This window comes from Sceloporus occidentalis, unplaced genomic scaffold (genome assembly GCF_023333645.1).
Source record: "Sceloporus occidentalis isolate IW3139 unplaced genomic scaffold, rSceOcc1.0.p SCAF_138, whole genome shotgun sequence".
NCBI classification, from domain to species: domain Eukaryota; kingdom Metazoa; phylum Chordata; class Lepidosauria; order Squamata; family Phrynosomatidae; genus Sceloporus; species Sceloporus occidentalis.
This window is the reverse complement of record NW_028317118.1, coordinates 1521785-1542851: the sequence shown is the minus strand read 5'-3', so window position 1 is coordinate 1542851 and position 21067 is coordinate 1521785. Positions and strand designations below refer to the sequence as shown.

Below are 21067 nucleotides of genomic sequence, written 5' to 3'. Positions count from 1 at the left end.
CTAATGTGGACATGGTAAACTGAAACCTGCGATTGCTTTTGTGATCTCCCCAATGTATTTGTGTCATTCCTCACACAGAGGTGACCTCCATTAAAGAAATCAGAAAAGTGGAGGTGATACAGGGGTCTTTATGGCTGTTTGTGCAGCCTGCCCGCCCTTTACCTTGGTCCACTGAAAAACTGCTCCCAATGCCAAAATCCCACCAATTCTGCTAGGAAAGGCTGCAGGGAGACATTGCCTATTGCATGCAGACATGGGCTCCCAACAGCTGGACAAACAGCTGTATGGTTATATGGAAGGCATCCACTTTGATTTAAGGGACAGGTGACTTGTTGCCTTCCTGCAGTCTTGTATTAGCAAAGCGGAGATTAAAAAGCAATCACATAACATTGAAAGATTGTTCCAAGGTTATTTTGTGTTGAAAAAGGCAAAGTGTGAAGTGTTGACTTTACCTGAGACAGTCGGAGCTGCCTTTGCAAAACTCCCGCTGGACACCCTGCAAGTGAAATTAAGTCACTTCTCTTAGGTTTGAACTTGCAGTTTGATGGGGCTTTTTCTCACCCTTTTGTAAAAGGAATTTCCTATACTGACTACTTTGTACATATTTATATTGCCTTTATTAAAAAAGAAAGCAACAAGGTTTCAAGGTGTCATTGTCTCTTTCTCTGTGGTTCTTTTGTTCAAAATGTCCAGTTCCTATGGTGTTCCCAGTACCAAACTCCAGTGCCTCACTGGCTATACCACTGGCAGTTTTCCCCTGCAAGTCTAGCCTATCAAAGTCCTGTATTTCAAGGGGTTGGTCAGCTGATCCTTTAAAGTCAAAGACTGCACCAGACTTCTAAAGCACACTACTGTCCAAGGAATTCATCTTTGGAGTAAAGAGCTTGAATCCTCACTATCTGATCAGAAATAGTAGGGAGTGTTCCTCCACTGAAGTTAGCCAAGGGGTGCCTACAGCAGGCCCAATGAGATCTATGGTCCAGAGTTGTCCCCCCCCCCCCCTTTTCTCTAGTTGTTGAACTTAGGTAAACTGGTTGTGCACTACAACCTGCATGAAAAGTCTAAATGCATTTCAACATCCATCTCACTGAAAGCCAGACAGTATGCAAAAGAGTGCCCAATCGCTGGGATGCACATCCAAGCAAAGAATCAGTGCTGTTCCTGTAAACCACAGGTCTAATCTGCACTGCAGTAATAATGCAGCTGAACACCGCTTTCACTGCCACCAGAGCTCTCAAGATAGACAAGGCTAAAGATCTCTCAAAACTACAAATCCCATAGCATTGAGCCATGGCAGTTAAACTGCTGTCAAATTGCATTATTTCCGCAGTGCAGATTAGACCATAGTGCAGTGTGTGATACACCCACACAACCCCATTCATATAACTGTAAACTGATCTGTGGACATGGACCCCTCTGATTTAGGATATATATTTCAGGCCTATACCACCATCACCATCATGTCACATTTCCATAAAACCAGTATTCAACATAGCATCTTAGCCCATTGCAACAAAGAAAGCAGTTCGCCAATTTCTCCCCAGCCCCTGTTGCACATTCTTCCTCTCTCAGTGTTATTTCATACCCATCCCAAACACACTTCTTCCTCCCTGAATTGTGAACAGATGTTTTCTCTTTCAAGGAAGAAAAGGGAAGTAAACCTTTAAAGCAAGCTTTATTGCCATTTACATTTGAAAAGACAAAATAAAATGATTATCTGCCATTAGAAAAACAACCACAACAAAAAATAGGAGCAGCCAAGGCACAGCCAATTCTTTCTGTACCAAGAACAAATTGCAGTTACCAAAGCAATTTCTTTATTTTGTCCAAATGTTTACAATGTTCATGTTTTATTTTAAAGCATTTTAAAATGTTTTTGCAGAATTACGTTTCTTCTGTTTCTATGAATGGAGGTGTGATGGAATGAAATAGTTTTAGTTAAATACAGTGGGCTCTTGGTATTCGCTGGGGTTTGGCTCCAGGACCCACGCGGATACCAAAATCCAAAGTCCTATTAAATACAACGACATAGTAAAATGGTGTCCCTTATATAAAATGGCAAAAGCAAGTTTGCTTTTGGAATTTATATTTTTGAATATTTGCAGGCCATGGATGGTTGAATCCGTGGATAAAATAACCATGGATACAGAGGGTCAACTGTAATAGCTAATGGACATTTTTAGGCTATGATTCAAATTTTCATAAGGCCAAGTTTTGTGGTTGAGAAATCCTCTCTTGCAGGTTTCAACACAAAGACACTGGTTTGCATGAAGTCAAGAGTTCCCTGTGCCATCCAAAACAGGGATGTCTAGCTTTATGTCAGCTAAACATACCAATAAAATAAACCATGACGTAACAAGGAACTCTGGCTTAGTATATGGCAGAACCTTCACACTGAAGCTAGCATGTGATTGGAGGAAAACAGGGCAACAGCATGCCAGCAGTCTTGGACAATCATTTGAACATGGCCAACGTAACATTTGGATAGGAGAAGGAAGTGGCAAGATGGTGGGTGGAGGACAACACACAGTCGCAAAGTTCAAAGATCCAAAGTTAGGTTTTGTGCTGTGAAATTCGCATAGAGGGAGCTTGTATCATTTTATTTATTTGTTATATTTATACCCGATCTCTCCTCCAGTGAGCTCAAAAGTGGCATACATGGCTCTCCTCACATTATCCTCTATGAGGTAGGACACGCTACAGCAGAATGACTGCCCCAATGTCACACAGTAGGTTCCATGGCACCAGTCCAATACACTACACTGGTCTTCCCATTCAAACGGGTGAGCGTCAAGCGTGAATTAGAGGTTGGAGCAACCCTGGGAACTCAATGTTATATCAATTCTGATTCAAATACAAGTTTAAAATTGAGTAAGGTGGAAATACAATACTGTCTTCTCAGATGATGGCATAACATTTAATACAATGACAACACAAGCACCACTAAGACAGGGGCCAGCTATCAGTTTGTGAGCAACTTTTTACCAACTCATTGAAAGACTCACATGGGCACATGCAACAGCAAACAGGTTTCTCTTGAGATACAAAAAGCCCTGGTTAGATCAAGCCCAAGGTCTATTTAATCCATCCTATTTTCAAAAGTGGCCAAATAAATGCTTGCTTCAGGGATCCACACCAGCAGAGTGTAAATGCTACTTCTGTGTTCTGTAGCAATTCATATATTCAGTGGCAGAGTCACATTTCTGGATTACAGTTTCTAGAACCCTCTGACAACATGGACAGGGGGTTGGACTGGATGGCCCTTGTGGTCTCTTCCAACTCTGTGATTCTATGATTCTATGGCTGGAGGACTCTGGATGTTGCACTCTGAAAAGTAACTCCACACTCTTGATAGGGCAGTTCCCTTTAGCCATCATTACCACTATCCACTGATTGTGAGATCAGTCCTCTCCCTTCTAAAGCCATCTAAGCTAAAGGTCTTTGACACATCTTGTGATGGCAGGTTCAATGAATTCATAATGTGAGGGAGAAGGGAAGCCACAATGGCTTCTAGTAAGTATGTAGGCAAACACTTCACTTCTTTCCACCTCCTCACTCCCCAAACAACATGTCTCTTTAGATCTATCCTATATCCTGGCAATGCCTAGAAGTCAATAGACCTGGAAATGAGCAGAGGTGGTACCATCTTTCCAGCATCGCAGAGTTTCTACAGCCACAGAACGGCACAGTGGGCATGTCTTTTCCCGGTCAAACCAAAGGCAGAGGCATTCTTCACAAAAGATGTGCTGTACAGACAAAAGAGAAAACGCAGTATGAATCCACACCTACAAAAACACATTTATAAAAACAAGGCCAAGGTCCAGCCTGGAACCCAAGCGTCCCAAAGGGAGGGGTTGGTGTATAGCTCTCTATTGCTAAGGCCCCAGGACAGACAACAGTGCTCAAGTGTGCCAAGAACTAATGCCTGACCTAAATTACAAATACCTTGCTTTCTATACTATATGCTAAATTCTGTACTCAGGTACTGTGAGTGAGAAAACACAAATTATATGCAGGTCTACAGAGGAATAAACAAAGATGAAGCTCTAGTTTAAGGCATTCACCAGGACACCTGCATGGAGACTGACAGACTTTATTTAGAATCCAAGAATAGTTTGTGTGAAAGGAGCAAACTAGAAAGTGATGTGAGAGATCACAGCCTGAAGGGCTTTTTTTTTTTTTAGAATGTAGAAACAGCTTGGGAAGGGCTGAATCAGATTAGAGAACTGGTATTGGGAAAGAAAGCCAGGTGGCATAGTGGTTTAAGTGTTGCCTACGACTCTGGAGACCAGGGTCCGATTCCCACCTTGGCCATGTAAACCCACTAAGTGACACTGGGCAAGTCACATGCTCTCAGCCTCAGGGGAAGGCAGTGGCCAACCTCCTCTGAAGAAATCTTGCCAAGGAAAACCCATGATAAGTTTGATTTGGGGTCGCCATAAGTCAGAAATGACTTGAAGGCACACAACAACAAATTGTGAAAGAGGGTTAACCCTTCCCCTCCGTACCAATCAAAATTCTCGTCTCTATCCCATAATGGCCCTGATCTAGTACTATTCCAGGGCACTGTGGGAAATTTAAAAGGTGATTCCCAAATGCTGGGGGGGAGGGGGGAAGAAGGATGCCCACGAGAGGTCACCAGTCTATTAAGTGGCAATGTCATGCATCAGTTCTGGGACTGTCTACCAGCAACATTCATGCTCCACCAGTGTGCTTTGCACTCCCTTGCCCCTGATGTCCATTACTGACTGAGCATGCTCAGTTAACAGAGCATCCACTTGACAGGCTGCCCTGTGGCACCACATTCAAAGAGAGAAAAAGAAGGAAAAAAGGACCTGGCATAAGAGGATCAGAGGTTCTCTGAACTCCGCCTGGCAGATGGCACAGATGTCACCAGCCTCACTGCACTGTTGGTTAGTCGCACGGACGCCATAACTCTGTTACAGGGAAAGCACATTGTTAAAGGCTATGGAATGCCCTGGCAGAAATGGTGACAATGACCAGCAACTTATGACAGTATTAAAAGGGGACAAAAGAAATGGACAACTACTAAAGCAACCAATCCTGACACCTAAGTATCACCCTTGGGTGCAAAGGCAGATGGAGAATAACAGTAGGTAGTAGGCTACTACCACTGGGTGCTGCTGGTGGACTTTACAAAAAACACTAGCTTGGCCACTGTGGTAAATAGGATGCTAGACTCAAGAGTCCTTTGGTCTAATTCTAGCCCATGGCCCTTTTTACATTCTTTAAAGCAGAGGTGGGAAGCCTTTGGCTCTCCAGGAGCTTTGAACTACGGCTTCCACAATCCTTGAATACTGTCCCCACTTGGTGAAAGCGATGGGAACTACATGATAAAACTCCCATAGGACCAAAGGTTCTCCCCACCCCATCTTAAGACAAAAGGGGAAAAATTGAGGTTTTGAGGGAAGGATCAGGAGGAAAAACAGCAGGCGACGCAAAACAGCTTCAGGAATTCTAGTCCAAAGTGCCACGCAAGGCTCAAATTAAAAGATGAATGTTATTGCAGTTCAGTGAAAAAAATCACTGGCCAAATAGGGTGACCAGAGACCAAGATGGTCCAGGCTCCTGTGCAGGGCGGAAAAATGTATTCTAGCAAATCTAGCAACTGACATATCTTGGAGGGATTTTTTCCTAACACATGTATCCAGCAGGACACCAGTGTCAACCACTCCCACACTTTTCATCCTAGCACCAACTAGCACCAAGTTAAGATGCTCCCACTGCCAACAACTCTTTTCAGAAAGCACTGGTCATGCTGGCTGGGGAGGGTGGGAGTTTTAGTCCAACACACTTGGCTGAAAAAGGCTGCTTTAGAAAAATAATAATAATCACCTGCTCCAGGGAGATGATGATGGCTGGGCCGGACCTCTCCATTCAAAACCCATCCAACCAGTCTAATGTGAGCAAATCCGTTATGTATCCACAAGAACCAATGATGACAATTATCTTAATCACAGGAATACAAAGCAGTTGCCTACCCACCTGAGGGGTGCAGAGGAACTTCAAAGCCTTCCGGATGCTTCCCACACGGCCACAGATGTCAAAAGACTAGGAAAAAAAGTTGTAGACATTCCTTACAGATGGGCCAAGCTCATCCTGCATTGCTTCCAAAGTGTCATTATATTTTCAGAAACTGGCAGAAAAGCTTTGTATATTGAATTTCAGCCTGGTGCATGGCTGTTAAAATGTGTATGTGTGTGCCTTCAGGTCACTTGTTGTCTTGCGGCAAGCATAGGGTTTTCTTAGGCAAAGAATACTCAGAGGTGGTATTCTCAGTTCCTCTGAAATAGAGCCTACGGCATTTGGGATTCATTGGCACTCTCCCATCCAAGTACTAACCAAGGCTGCTGCTTAGCTTCTGAACAAAAATGGCATCCTACTGGCACCCCAGAGTAAGCTGGGATCAATTTATACCCATTGGTACTTAGGAAGCTGCTGTATAGCAAATCAGGGTATTGGCGCACCTATCCAAAACACGGGGAGTATCTGTCTCTCCAGACGCTGCTGGACTGAAACTCCTAGCATCCTTCACCATGGCTGGCTAGGGATGCTGGAAGTTGATGTCCAACATCATCTAAGTGGTCACACACCTCCCACCCAAGATCTAGCCAAATACTATCTACTTTCACTAAGAACTCAGGCAGAAAAAACCTGCCCTGTCACTTGCTACCTGATCCCTTTAATGGGAGATGATGAGGACTAAATGCAGGGCCTGGTAAGCACAGATATTGACAAGGAAAACCAACTGTAAGGAAAGTCATCACAGAACCACAGGCCAACAACTTACTTTGCAGAGACTGTACATGATCAGGAGAATCCCTCCAAGGAAATAACTGCCAGATGGATCATCCCCCATGATGTACTTGTACCATAACTGGATGGGAACCAGGGAACGGAAGAGCTGGCTCAGCTCTTCAATGACCAGGTAAAATTTCCCCTGAAAGACACAAAAAGGAGACTTTAAGATATAAGACAGTGGGGTGTCATAGCTGGAGCCTGAGACATGGACTTGGAAGAGCCAGTCTAGTCCCAACAGAACCATGATGCTGACCTTGGGCCAGGCACTCACTCTCAGACTCACCTACTTCACAGGACTGTTGTGCTGTGTCACCTTGAGATCAGGGCTGTGGAATGGGTATGCCAAACCTTCAATTGACTCCAATTTTTATGTCGTCCAACTCCAACACTTTCATAAATGACAAATGTCTATGAAGTAGTCATTACAAATTTACTGTAGTAAAATAGTAGCACAAGGCTACCATTTCATCATCAGTACACGAATCATCAGGCTATTTAGATGGATGGAACAGAAAATATATTTATTTAAATAAAATTTCTGAAGAAAACTTTCCTAAATTCCTATGCAAGTAAATATGCAACACAAAACTGAAGTATGAAATGCCTAGTTTGTTGCACATTTACTTGCATAGGAATACAGGAAGGGTTTCTTCAGAAATTTTAATAAAATAAATGTATTTTCTGTTCCATCAATCTAAGCAGCCTGATGCGGTAGTGATGAAACATCTTGTGCTACCATTTTACTACAGTAAATTTGTGCTGCATTGGTGTATATTTATACTATGCTGAAGTGATGTATTTAAATTATATTTTTCAATAGAGAAAGGGATGGCTGGGCACTGTTTTGTTTTTCAACAGAGTACACATTCTGTTCAAAATCATCCTGCCCCTCAAAGGTGAAGGATGATGGCAGAAGGGGCAGCCTCCTTGTAGAAAAGATCAAGTTTTGTACATGTGCTCTTACAGACAAGTCAGCTCCCCTTAACAGAGTAAACTGCTGAGGGACCTGCAAAGCAATTTTGCTCAGTGTTTACCTCCTGGCAGACTGCACTCAGGGGGCAGAAAAGATGACTAGAAAAATACAGTCGTTGTCACCTTCCATCCCTATGAGATGGACTTCTTGCCTTACGCACATTCCTTTTACCCCACTTACTGAATCTTGGCCTTGTTTTCATGTGCCGTGACTGGTGGCCTAGGGGCAGAAGGCAGATCTGCACCTGAATACGCAGGTAGAATGCACATGCATGTTGGCACCACTGAGTGGAAATGCATCACAAATGGCCTAAGTTGGGCAGCACAAAATGGGGACATCCTCACACCACTTCCTATCAGTCACTGGAGGATGCACATCGATTCATTAGGGTTTGGGGTGCTGCTCAAGAGAGCAGCCTGTAGACCCAGAAATTGAGCATTCTACTTACACTGCCAATTGCACGCATTCTCCAACATTGCTTCCTCGCTGCCAGCAAAAAGCGAGGAAGAACTATAGGGACTGAGACCATCAGGGTCCCCGAGGAGAGCAGCAGGCAATGCCCACTCCCCCTGGGTCCCCCCAGGATGAGATCATTCAGCAGGCTGTCCTTGCGTGGAACAAATCGAAGCCTACCGAGAGCTCCGGCATCCACATGATCTCATATCCCAGGGGATACCAAGTGAGGTCATACTAGTGCTTACTCAAGAACCTCAACTCCCCCCTCCCAGTTTAATCATGGGGGGGGGGGAGGACTGTGGAACATTTCTGTAATGGCAACAATCTGAGATCCCAGTGGCAGGCAATTTAATAGATTAGCAGGGAGGTGCTGGGCAGAGGAGCAACCTCCATTCACTGCAAAGGTGAGTCATTTTGATTGAAGCTCCCCTTCTCCCCCCACCTCCCTCCCTGGTGAAAGCAAGGAAGGACCCACAGGTCTTGCAGAGGTAATGCTTCCCTCCACACCAAGCTACTTCTTTTTGGAGCAAGCCCTGAGCAGGTCTTCCTGCTCAACATCTACTACAGCTAATGAGACTGGCCTTTCTTTCTTTCTTTCTTTCTTTCTTTCTTTCTTTCTTTCTATATTTGATTGCATCCCACCTTTCTGTCAGAACTGGAACTCAGGGCAGCTTGGTCTTCACAAGACTCTGGACAATTGCTGCAAGTCAGAGCAGCCAAGACTGGACTAGCGGGACAAAGCTACAAGGGAGTTACTCACAAGCGTAACACTGCAGTGCATGCACCTGATGAAGGAAATTCCAATTCACGGATATTTCTACCACAATGGGTTTTTAATGCTCCACTAGACACCTTTGAGAGCTAGCATGGTGCAATGGTTTGGGTGTTGGACAATGACTCCAGGAGACCAGGGTTCGAATCCCCACTCAGCCCTTCTCAACAAATCTTGGCAAGAAAACCCAACAATAGGGTTGCCTTAGGGTCACCATAAGTGAGAAACAACTTGAAGGCATATGACGACACCTTTGATTGGTATGAAAGAAATATGCTTAACCAGCTCCAGCAGACATCCATACATGTACTGATAGGGCAACACTCCAAACCTAACTGACATAAGGAGAGCTGTACTGGATCAGGCCCAGATCATCTCCAGTCCAGGACTTCAGTCACACAGAAGCCCACAAACAGGATAGGAGTACAACAGCATGCTCCCCCTTAGCAACTGGTACACAGAGGCATACTACCTACTGGAGGCAATATACAGTCATCTTGACCAGTAACCATGGACAACCTCTTCTTCTAGGCTAGAATGAACAGGCTACCTCTGATCACATTCTCTGCCTTTTACACAAATGTTCATGCCTTCTCTCCCCCAGCTTTCTTAATTTTAATAGACCGGTGTTGGTATGGCCAACCAACCTTTTGCCCAACCTTTCCTTTAGAAAAGTGCTTCCCAACCTTGCATCCCATCCTGCAACTGCCTCTGGGTATATAACCATCATGCCCCAGAGCCACTGATAGCCCCCATCCTCTGTCCAGTCACCTTTCAAATCCATCCAAGTTGCTGACCATCGCTGCAGAGTTTATCCCACGGTTTAACAATATGCTAGGTGCCGTTTACATGCTGATCAATTTACAGTCTCTACCATCACTTGGTAACTAAGAATACTGACCAGGCAGCATGCAAACTACTCTTTACTCGTGATCTATGTCAAGTGGTGGCATGTAGAACACTTGACATCTTGCCTGAGTGACCTCTCCTCTCCCAAACTGCTGTTTGTCTTAACCTGAAAAGACCAAAGGATGCCAGAGAAGCAGAGCTGGAGCACTGCTGAACAGCTGCGCTCTTCCTATCCTCAGGAGAGTCTTGGCTACACCTCTAGTGTGTTGAATGTCCTCCATTAAAAACAAACAACAAGTACTTACCATTTGGCTCAATAGAAAAATGAATTAAAGTAAATTAAAACGGCCTGAGCCATGTGGCTCCTGGAGGCGTCCATTGTTATGCATGTGGCAAATGGCAGATTCTCATTTACTCAGCTAAGGAGAGACAGCTTGAGGGGTGTGGAGCTTTAAAAAAAGGGGAGGGTGGATGAAAGAGGGAAACAGGAATACTCTGGATAGAAATTTAGGAAACGCGAGCTGTCTGGTTCCCATTTCGTCCCTCATATTTTCCCCCTTCATGGATTCTTCTTTGAAATTTTTGGTCACAGGAAAATTCTATGGCCACTTCTACTACAATAAACACACTTCCCTGGAAGATAGGTTAATGTAAGAAATAGAATCACCAGGTGAAAAATAGAACAGGGCTCTTAGATTTTTCACTGTTGTGCAGAAGAGCATGTAGGACAAGCAACACCTGCTGAAAGTCCCTCTCCTATACAACTGTTAAATGTACAGGAGCCCTGTTCTATTTTTCCCCTGGCAGGAAACAACGTACAGACCACAAACAGATCATCCAGTGGGTTTCATGGTGCACAAACACAGGTTGCGAGGTTACAAATGGTCACAGCTTCCCAAAACACTTTATTCATATGCTTTCCTTCATCCTTAAGGTTAGAGGGCTCAACTCCCTTCCAGCCCTTGTCAGCTTCACAGGAATTTATTCATAGGTCATTCTACCCAGTTTTCTTGAATTTTTTTCAATGTAAGAAAAAATCATATTTAAATTCTATGGCACTCCCCCGAGCCTTAAATTTCATTTTTTTTGTACACTATTTCTCATAAAACACTGTTTTGTATACACTTTTGAGCCAAACACTTCTTTGTAATAAGTATGGAACCTGAAAGATAACTCCAAATTACATACTAGGAGATAAGCTTGGCTCATTTAAAACATGGAGTGAACAAAACTCACATCAAGCCCTCGGGAATTGGAAAGGAGGTAGGAACTATCCCCACCGGGAAGCTCAGAAGGAATCTGGATTACAACAGGGGTAGGAATCACCCAACTCTCCAGGTATTACTAGACTACACCTCCCAGTAGTCTGAAGTCACCCAGATGGTTGGACCTTCAAATCCCAGAATTCATGACCACTGGCCATGTTGGAAGTATCTGGAAGACCAAAAGTTTGATACTGCACTAGGGTGAGTGTTGCGTGTGAAGTGGTGAGTCTTGAATATAAAAGTTTATTGTAGTGATGCTGCATCTAGCAGACAATGCTGGATCCAGCAGCACTCAACTCATCACAAAAATCAAAAGCAGTAGAGGATAAGCCTTTTCATTAGAAACAGATGATCTGCACTACCATGGAGGAAACTTGTCATGTACACAGCAGTCCACTAAACACTGCTTGTGAATTTTCAGATTTCTCAGCACTGCTGTGGTCTAAAATGTTCTCTTTAAAACCAAAACCAAAAAAGGATTTCATTATGTACAGAAAGCTGAGATGTCCACCATGTCAAATTCAGTGCAAAATACACAAGTAGAGAAAACTATTTTAAACCACTATCCAGAGGTTAGCACATGGAACCTCTACCAACAGTTTTGTTTGCAAGCTGGCAATAATTTGAAAAAATAATGAAAAAGATTATGGCTCAAGATGATCAGGGCTCCAATAAAGAAGAGGCTGTTCAGAATGAGGCATCTGCACAGAGAACCATTAGGGGGCCCCTGACAGATGCAATCTTACCAGCCTCCTTGTGTGGTTGCAAATACAGGCCCCAGTCTCTTTCTTCCCTTGGACAAGGATTAATGAGAACCTGGGATAGCTCTTAGACAAGCAAGCAAAGGCTGTGAACCTCTTCCAGCTCTGCAATTTGTCTTGGGCTGACTATGCATCACTCACGTGTCAGGTTGTTGGTTTTTTCTCCCTGAAGCTGGATTATGCTGTGACCCGGCCCATTAATCTCCTCAAATAAAATAATAATCATCATTATCATCAGAGGGGAGAAAAATCCTTGGACTACTGCCAGGGATAAATTAATAGGCCTTCTGAGCACCCCATACAAGGGAACAAACCTTTCCAACCACACCTACCCGCACAAACTCCATTTAGAATTGCTTCTGTTCCCGGCTTGAAATTTCCGCCTGGACTGAATAATAATAGTGTGCAAGCCAGATTTCAAGAAACACCACCATGGCTTAATTTTAATGCAGAAACATGGTAGTAAAGCCTGTTGGTTCATTTAGCTCCAAAAACAGGAAGATGCTATTGACTATATGGTCTTCTCTACTTTTACCAGAATCCCAAGGTCCACCAAACAAAGCAAGGTCATGGTGTGAAATATGGACATTTGATACAGAGAAACTCAACATCAGTCTTCATCACAAAAGTGCTTTGGCATAAATGGAAAGGAGAAAAAATAAGGAGAACAAACAAGCAACAAAACACAAAATTTGTGTTCCCAAAATTTAACTGGCAAATGTGAACCTATGTAGCCATGGTTTGTGTAAACAATAATTCACTGCTTTAGCCAGAAATTACTTCTCAGCTGACCAAGGAAACTTAAAATTAGGAAGCCACTGGGAACCAGACTGCCGCTATGAAAGATGGGAGCAACTAAGGACTAGACTGGCATCAGGACTCAGGTTGTTATCAGAGATAGCTTTCACATACTCCACCAAAGTCAGTGAAGCAGTTATCTTATGGCTTCCCTTATTTTATTTGTTATATTTATATCCCATTATTCCTCCAATGAGATCTCCTGTATGATTTTTAAACATCTTTTGCCTGATGAAGAAGCCAGTGGAGCTTCTAAAGTTTGCATGATATATTTTGTGCATTTTATTTGGCCAATAAAGGTATCACTTTTTGTGTACTTTGTTGCATTTTGCTGAACGGCCAACACAGGTACCCCAAATGTTTCCTAAAAGAAGGGAATTTCATTACCACCAGAGTGAAATATGAACTCTTTTACCTTCGATTTAACAGCCAATATGATTTTTGGCAAGGCGACAATGAAGCACTTCAGGGCTATGGTGAGGTATTTGAGTACGAAGTCTGAGATCCCCACAATCCACATCAGATCAAAGAAATCCAGCTTCTCCAGGTTGGGTTTCAGGAATATGAGGCTGAAGAATACAAGACAGTATGATTGAACATTATTAATTGGCACACTGAAGCCAGATAATGATTGTCTAACCCCTTGCAACTCCCTCTGTGAAAAATGAACTAAGGAGTACAAGAACAACCAAAGGCTCTCAATAATCCTTGTGAGAAAAGTTGTTCAAGATTAACCCCAGGATCTATGTATCCATTGGTAAACAGTATTGATAAATGTCTGATAGTGCAAAGTATCAACAGCTGTTCACTATGTCACCTAGGAACAGGGCACCTGGGTTCAAAGCAGGTGACAACCAATAATCCAGACAAGAAAAATTGCTGATAAGAGGATGAAAAAATGTCAGAAATGTTTTTCCCCCATTTTTCCCTCATAGGGAAAAATAACCCAGTTTTATAAGTGCTTTGTTTCATAAAATAAATCAGACACCTAATGACTGTGACAGTATGGTCTGTTGAAACCTGTTTACTGTGTGTGTTGGTCTATGACCATAATAAAGATTCTATTCATTTGCTGTGAATGTCAACATGAATCCACTAACAAGCCAGTTTGTTAACCAGCTACAAGCCACACTCTGAGTTCATTGCATATTGATGGCTTATGAACTCTGGTTTGTTGAACCATAGGTTGTCATGATGTCAGAACCTGCAGTTGTGTCCCCCCTCCACATTTGCTGACTCTGAAACAGAAGCTGACAAAGGGATCTGGAGAGAAACAAATCAGAAACAAGGAAGACAAACTATGCCTGCCTGCCATACAATTCATGGCTGAATCAACAAACCATGGTTAACACAAACCATGGTTAATCATGACAATGAACCCAAACAATAGCTATACTGGGATGTCTTCATAAATCATGATAGATCCAAGCCTGGGCAAAATCAGGTTCATATACTCTGTCCTCCATATTTTGTCACTTTCAGATGCTAGGAAGGTAGCTGGTATGTTGGGAGCTGTTACCAAAAGCCTTATTCCCAACCACCAAATTTGAATGTGTTGGCTATAGCACAGTATGAAGCCCTTGTAGGATATTTGTCCATGTTTGTGTTAGTGGGTAATCAAGCTGAAACAGAGAAGGACTGAGGAACAGAAATAAAAATACTCACAAAATGGGCACAGCACAACGGATAAAATTAAATCCTAAAAACAAAAAACAAAGGCAAAAAAGCAAAAATGAGAGATTGAACACTCAACTGATGAAAATGAAAAAAAGCAAAAGTGAACCCACAAACAAGTCAGTCAGGGAACTGAAGGAAAATAGAATAGCTCCTAAGTGAATATGGGTCATTCCCAGTAAAAGATGGAAATGAAAATGTAAGGAGTAAAACCCAAAATTGGCCAATGGTGCTCCAACAGGTCCTTTTACAGCATAATGACCTTTCTCCAGCAGAGGAAGCCACCACTACCTGCCACATCCACACAAGATTTCAACCTCCTTTAGCCCTTCTCAGTTCTTCTGATAGGAGTTGCCTGTTCCACCACCCACTTCTAGAACAAAAACTGTTTGTTCACCTGTTGTACAATTGTTGGGAGCTGAAAGTATACAGCAAGTATAGGGTGTTCCCAGCGAGGAAGACCAGGATCCAGAACACCACCAGCACTGACCTCTTTTCCTGCAAAAGAAAAGAAAACCAACACATGAATCCTGGGACTTTAAAGCTTTGTAGCCACAAGAGCTAGTAACTTGCTTTTTAAAAAGGAAGGTAGAAAGAAATCTAATTTGCTGACCCTGTTTACTCCTGCCTCTACTTCCCTCCATGTTTCAAACTGCAGATTCTAAGCATCTCAGGACAGTAACCTATTCTCTTCCACTGATACAAAAATCAACACTAAAGTTTAAATGTCTCAATAAACAATGCAAAAATATTAGCAGCAATACTCAGCCAATCCTGACACTACTGCTTTTCCAAATTCTAGGAAGACCTGCCTTTTGGTTTTAATCTCATCATAGAAAAGTAACTCCTCTTCGCCTTTTTGCCTACATTTCTCCCCAAGGTCTTGAGATCTCCGTGAGCCCTATCCATTCATGAGCCAGGCTTTAAGAATCCCAGCCCTTCACCCACCTTCAAGGAGACTTGTTCTCGGAGAGTTGAGTTTGCATATGCAAATGTGCTGGCCATGCCAATACACAGAGCAATTCCTAGAAACAAGTAGGGAAAAACTTGTAAGCCATGTACATAGCACTTCACCAAACCTAGGCACCATAAAAGACTTATCCGTTCACTCAAACCTTGGGAGTGTTTACTCTGTGTTGTAGAAAGGCTTTTAATGGCGGTTTGTTACATTTGTATTGTATTTTTCTCATGATGATGATATTTTAACGGCCTTTTAAAAACTATTTTACATTAATGTCTTTTAATCTGATTGTTCATTTGTTGTTGTTTTTTTAAAAACTTTTATAAGGGCTACTCTTTTGACTGCATTTTAAACTTTTATACAGGCTACTCTTTTGACTTGCGAGCTGCTTCAAATCCCGTAATGGGAGAAAGGCAGGATATAAATTAAATAAATACATTTAACGTGTTTGGCAGAATATTTTTTTAAAGTATCTCTTCTACTTTTTCTCTGCTGCAAATGTTTCTTACTGTTTTTGTACCATTTCATACAGTACCACCTTCTACATGTTTTATAGATGTGAATGACCTTAAATTTTGGCAAAGGAATAGGATACCCTTTTTTCCAGTTGGCTTCAAGTGGGTTTTTTTTGGTAACAACCCTGCCAGAACGAGGTTGGAGCCAATGTGCAAGGTTGGATGGGGCTTTCTTCCGATCCCTCAAGGCCCCCTACATTCTTAAATTAAGGGGCTTACCAAGCTTGTGCTGGAAACAAACTTTAGCCAAGAGAATCATGATGAAAGGAAGCCCCTTCTGCAACCATGAGATGACAGCTTTCAGCTCTGAAAGGGCAGGGGCTGGTGTCCCAGGCTGTTCCTCGAAGCCTTCCTCAGTATGTCCATGGCGGTCACCACCGGCCATGTGCAGCAGGGAGGACCCTCGCTGGTGACTGTGATGGTAGTGCTGGGGCTGCTGGCGGTGGTGGTAAGGACCTCCTTCCGTACGGCTGGTCCCTTCCTCCCGTGGAGCAGGCATCTGAATGAACACCTCCCCACCTCCTGCTGTTGACCCCAAGACCAAACTGGATTGGAAAGGGGTGGCTGTGATCGTTCCGGATGGGATGCCTCCCAGTCCTGAGAAAAGCTGCTGAGGAGGAGATGGCTCTGTCTTGAGGCCTTCAAAGACCCCGCCTTCATCCACACTTGTCTCAGAAGTGATAGTTTGACTCCGGCTTCTGCCATGTACAAGAATGGAGAAAGAAATCAATCAATGACATGAAAGCATCTATCCTCCCTTCCTTATTTACCTAGTCAGTTTATGTACTTCAGGGGAGGGAACCTCCAGTTTGCTGGCCTAAGCCAGCTCACCAAGGCCCCAGATCTGGCTTGCCAAGGATCCATATTCCCCTATCCACTCTTGTATAGGGAAGGGTCTCCCTGCTATCACCGATCAGTAACAAGAAATAGCAGGGACCTTCCAGGAGGTCCTGGAAGCACCACCTGGAGTGCTTTGGTCTCCCAGCTCACTTCACCACATGGGGAACTGAAGCCTGTTTTCCACCAAATGTGCCAAGTAGAAAAATTCCACTAGGTATTTCAGCTGGGAACCTGATGACATTTATTTATAATTGCTTTCATTTTTAAGCCACTTCTCTCCCATCAAAAGGAAACAGCTTGAAAGCAAACAACAACAACAGTCTGAAGGCACTACTCATTCTCTTCTGACCTTGCTCCCACAGTGGAGTTCTCAAAGTTTAGAACTGGTCTGTGGATTCGAGAAGCCAGCTTGGCTTTTTGCAGCAAGTCCACCAGTCTCACCAATTACACCTTTGTTCCCAGTTCTTCTCTCCAGACATTGCCCAATATAAGCAAATTCTCACCAGACATCTCTCCTTGTCCCACAGAGTCTCAACAGAGACTTTTACAGCTACTCCCAAAGGCCAGGCTCACACAAATACCAGACAGGGAATAGAAAGTACACAATACTTTGCAGTGTGGCTCTACGGTCCCAAATTAATGGGACACACATTTCTAATAGAATCCCCTAGGGTTTAGGACTAAAGCCACAGAGACCTCTCATCCCTGAGAACATACGAAACATGTACAAAGCATTCAAGGTACCTGGCAGAGACTGAGATCACAACCCTATACTACCTCTAGAATGCAGAGTAATGCTTCCAAGACAGGCAGCAAAGAAAAGCTTAGTAGGTGCTTGTTTTTAACAATAAAAGCATACACATACTTCTTGTGTGGCAGCAGTACAGTATCCTTCAGCAGAGCATCTTTAGATTATCTTCAATACCTAGTGGTGAAGGTTTTTCATACATTACTCACTACCAAATTGGATTGATTAATTTATTGATTAAAATGTCATTTATTAACTGCCTTTCTTGCGCTCACAACACTGCAGGAGAAAAAAACTAAAACACTGTCAATCAAGCCATTACAAAGCTGGGCAAAGAAGAACGCTAATAAAACAGATGAACTAATGTGTGGAACCGGAAGGTCAAACTGAGCTGGTGTTTGGGGTGGGGAGTTTATTCTACAGCTTCAGAAAGGCTCATAGTTCAGTGGTAGAGCACACATTTTACATGCAGAATGTCCCAGGTACATTGCCAAACAGAGCTGGAGATGACCCTATCTTGAGTCCCAAAGAGCTGCTGCCAGTCAGTGTAGACAACACTTAAGCACACACCCTTGAAATGTTCTTGGAAATTAAACCTAATTTCAACCACTACCTTATTTGATGGGGACAGACTGTAACAAACATGCAATGCTAGTTTCAACATTGCTGCACTAGCTCCCAATTCAAGGTGTAAGCACTAAACTTTGAAGCCCAGCCTTCTGTCAAATTGGCTCCCTCTAGATGTACTGCATGACAACTCCCATCATCCACAGACACAGCAGCTCTCTGGGCAGGGCTTTCTACCAAACTTTGCACCAAAGAGATTGATGGAGGAGAGACAAAGTGACCCCTTTCGCCTCTGTCAACCCATAACCTTTTCTTCCTCTGCATCTGTCATGGAAATAAAGTAGGTTGTTGGAAGAAGAATGGAACAATCCATCCTTCCTGTTTGTCTCCATCACGTGTTACAATGGCATATAAGGCTGTCCCAAGACAATCTGCTGCCTGAGCAGAACAGGACACTGTGCCCAATGCCTTCCCATGTCCCAGAGTATAACACCCAAACACTACCAAGTTATTTTCATCTCTGAGGCAGAAAATTCCAGAGGCACCTCACCACACTGCTGGTTCTGTAATACAATAAAAAAGGAAATAACTGTTTGCTACACTTTTACAAAGCCCAGAATCCGCTGCCTGGCGCAGTCATTGGTAGCATCAGCCTTGTCCTGAGTAGTTCTCGGTTGTAAGTTGATGTTCCTAACTCACCTTTCAGGAGGAAGGCTGTCAGTGATACTGCTGTGTCGTCTCTGCATCTTCCTGAGCACTTTAAAACACAATACACTCAGCATGGAACGTGGCAGATCAATGGTGACCAGTGGCAGGAGTAGTTGCAAGGTCTAAAGGGTCTTCTTCTCAGGCACCCATCCACTCAGTGACATACTGCATGAAATTCTACTTGGAAGAATAACCAAAGAGCATGCCACAAGTCATCAAGCAGAAAGAAGATCTCCCAAGTTCCACAACGAACAGGTTAACAGCATCCAGTCGAAAATGGTTTCCAGGAAGGACAGGAAAGAGTGGAATCTTCCTCTCGTTCAGTTTAACGTTACACACATTAAAAGTTGAGTTTCCAAAAGCCAAGTTTAGGATGAAAGGAAGATAAATGAGTCAAAGCAACAGAGAAACAATGGCTGCAAAGGGAGATTCAACTGCTTCTCCTTCAGATGCGCCACTTCTAAAACCAAAAGAAAGGAAATAAAATCAGAAAAGCAAACATTTCTCAGCATATCAGCATGCTCCTAGCCACGCACTCTTCAGTCCAAAACACACTGCAGAAATCATCCAGCTTGAGACCGCTTTGACTGTCCCGGCTCAGTGCTAGGGAATCCTGGTTGTGTCAGACATTTCGCTTTTTGTGCCAGAGTACTCTGGTGCCACAATAAACTACAATTCCCAGGATTCTCTAAGCACTGAGCCAAGACACTGAGCTTTACCATCTCAAACTAGGGCACCTTCTGCACTGCAGAAATATCTGGTTTGACCCCACTTTAACTGCCCTGCCTCAATTCTATGGACTTTTGGGAATGGTAGCTGGTTGTGGCACCAGAGCTTTCAGACAGGGAAGGCAAAAGGTCTCACAAAACGACAAATCTCAGAATCCCATAGCACTGAGCCAGGGCAGTTCAAGTGGTCTCAAACGGCATTAATTTCCCACTGCGGAATGCAAAAGACAGTCCTGTGTCTCACAAGGGCAGGAATGGGCAGTTGCAAGCAGAAGAGGAGCAACAGCCAGTCCCACACCACCCTTCCCCTCCCCCAGGGTTTATTTGAGAATACTGATATATATATATATATATATATATATATGTGTGTGTGTGTGTGTGTGTGTGTGCTAAGATATATATATATATATATATATATATATATGCTAAGATATATTCAATATATATATATATATACACACACATATGCTAAGATATAAGCTATATACGCATACATATGCCAAGCTATAATATATACATATATATAAATCCACACACACACATATATGCTAAGATAAGAGATAGATATATGCTAAGCTATAACATGTGTGTAATATATATATATGCCAATATATAAGATATATACACATACATATGTTAACCTATAATGTGTATAATATATATATATATATATATAGACACACACACACACACACAAACACACATATGTATGCTAAGATATTATGTATAAGATAGATAGATATAGGCTAAGCTATAAGACATATGTAATATATATATATATATATATATACATATATATATACATACACACTAAGATATAAGATATATATGCACACATATGCTAAGCTATAATATATATGTATATATACACACACACACATATGTATGCTAAGATATTATATATAAGATAGATAGATATATGCTAAGCTATAAGATGTATGTTATACATATATATGTGCTAAGATATAAGATATATATATATGCATACATATGCTAAGCTATTATATATATATATATATATATACACACACACACACACACACACACATATGTATGCTAAGATATTATATATAAGATAGTTATATGCTAAGCTATAAAATGTAAGATATATATATATATATATATATGCTAAGCTATAAGGTATACATAGACATAAACATGCTAACTTATAATACATAAAATGTATACGCTAAGCTATAAAATATATACACATATATGCTAAGCCATTATATATGTGTGTGTGATATGTACATATATATGCTAAGCTATATGATACATATACAAGATATATATATATATATATATATATATGCATGCTAAGGTATAAGGTGTATGTGTGTATATATATATATATATAGAAAGAGATACATATGCTAAACTATAAGATACACATATATATATATATAAACGCTGATATAAGATAGATATCTATAAGCTATATACATATAATTGCTATATATCTACATCTCTCTCTCTAACAAGGCGAAAGCGAGGCCCAGAAAGAACCCGGGGCTCCACCTGGACGACAAAGCTCTCCTCCTCTCCCCTCACTTCCGGTTCGTAGGCGCCTCCGTCCGCACCCGGCCCCAGACGTCACTTCCGTCTGGGAGCGGAAGTCAGCCCCTGGGGG

The 21067-nt window shown here is 42.5% G+C and overlaps 1 protein-coding gene across 2 annotated transcripts; it reads right to left on the bottom strand.

Moving 5' to 3' along the window:
- Positions 1 to 1656: 1656 nt before the first annotated feature.
- LOC149281161 (E3 ubiquitin-protein ligase RNFT2-like) lies at positions 1657 to 21019 on the bottom strand. Of its 2 annotated transcripts, XM_089499701.1 has the most exons (10): positions 20956 to 21019; positions 18701 to 19169; positions 16066 to 16544; positions 15319 to 15395; positions 14768 to 14868; positions 13112 to 13265; positions 6812 to 6961; positions 6007 to 6072; positions 4836 to 4937; positions 1657 to 3746 (listed from the first exon to the last, which is right to left on the bottom strand). In XM_089499701.1, exons 2-10 carry the CDS (start codon positions 18781 to 18783, stop codon positions 3612 to 3614), a joined length of 1347 nt encoding a protein of 448 aa, XP_089355827.1. In that variant the 5' UTR covers positions 18784 to 19169; positions 20956 to 21019; the 3' UTR covers positions 1657 to 3611. The 2 variants fall into 2 exon arrangements, with proteins under 2 accessions (XP_089355827.1, XP_089355828.1); XM_089499702.1 differs by lacking the exon at positions 4836 to 4937.
- Between the last annotated feature and the right edge of the window lie 48 nt (positions 21020 to 21067).

Bases quoted from the DNA above. Each gene is read 5' to 3' on its own strand.
- LOC149281161 (XM_089499701.1), bottom strand. From the start codon at position 18,783: ATGCTGAGTGTATTGTGTTTTAAAGTGCTCAGGAAGATGCAGAGACGA. The intron at 14,869-15,318 runs GTGGGTGAAGGG...TTTCTTTTGCAG, and splicing joins GAGAACAAGTCTCCTTGAAG to GAAAAGAGGTCAGTGCTGGT. The intron at 6,073-6,811 runs GTAAGTTGTTGG...TTTTTTTCCTAG, and splicing joins TCATGTACAGTCTCTGCAAA to TCTTTTGACATCTGTGGCCG.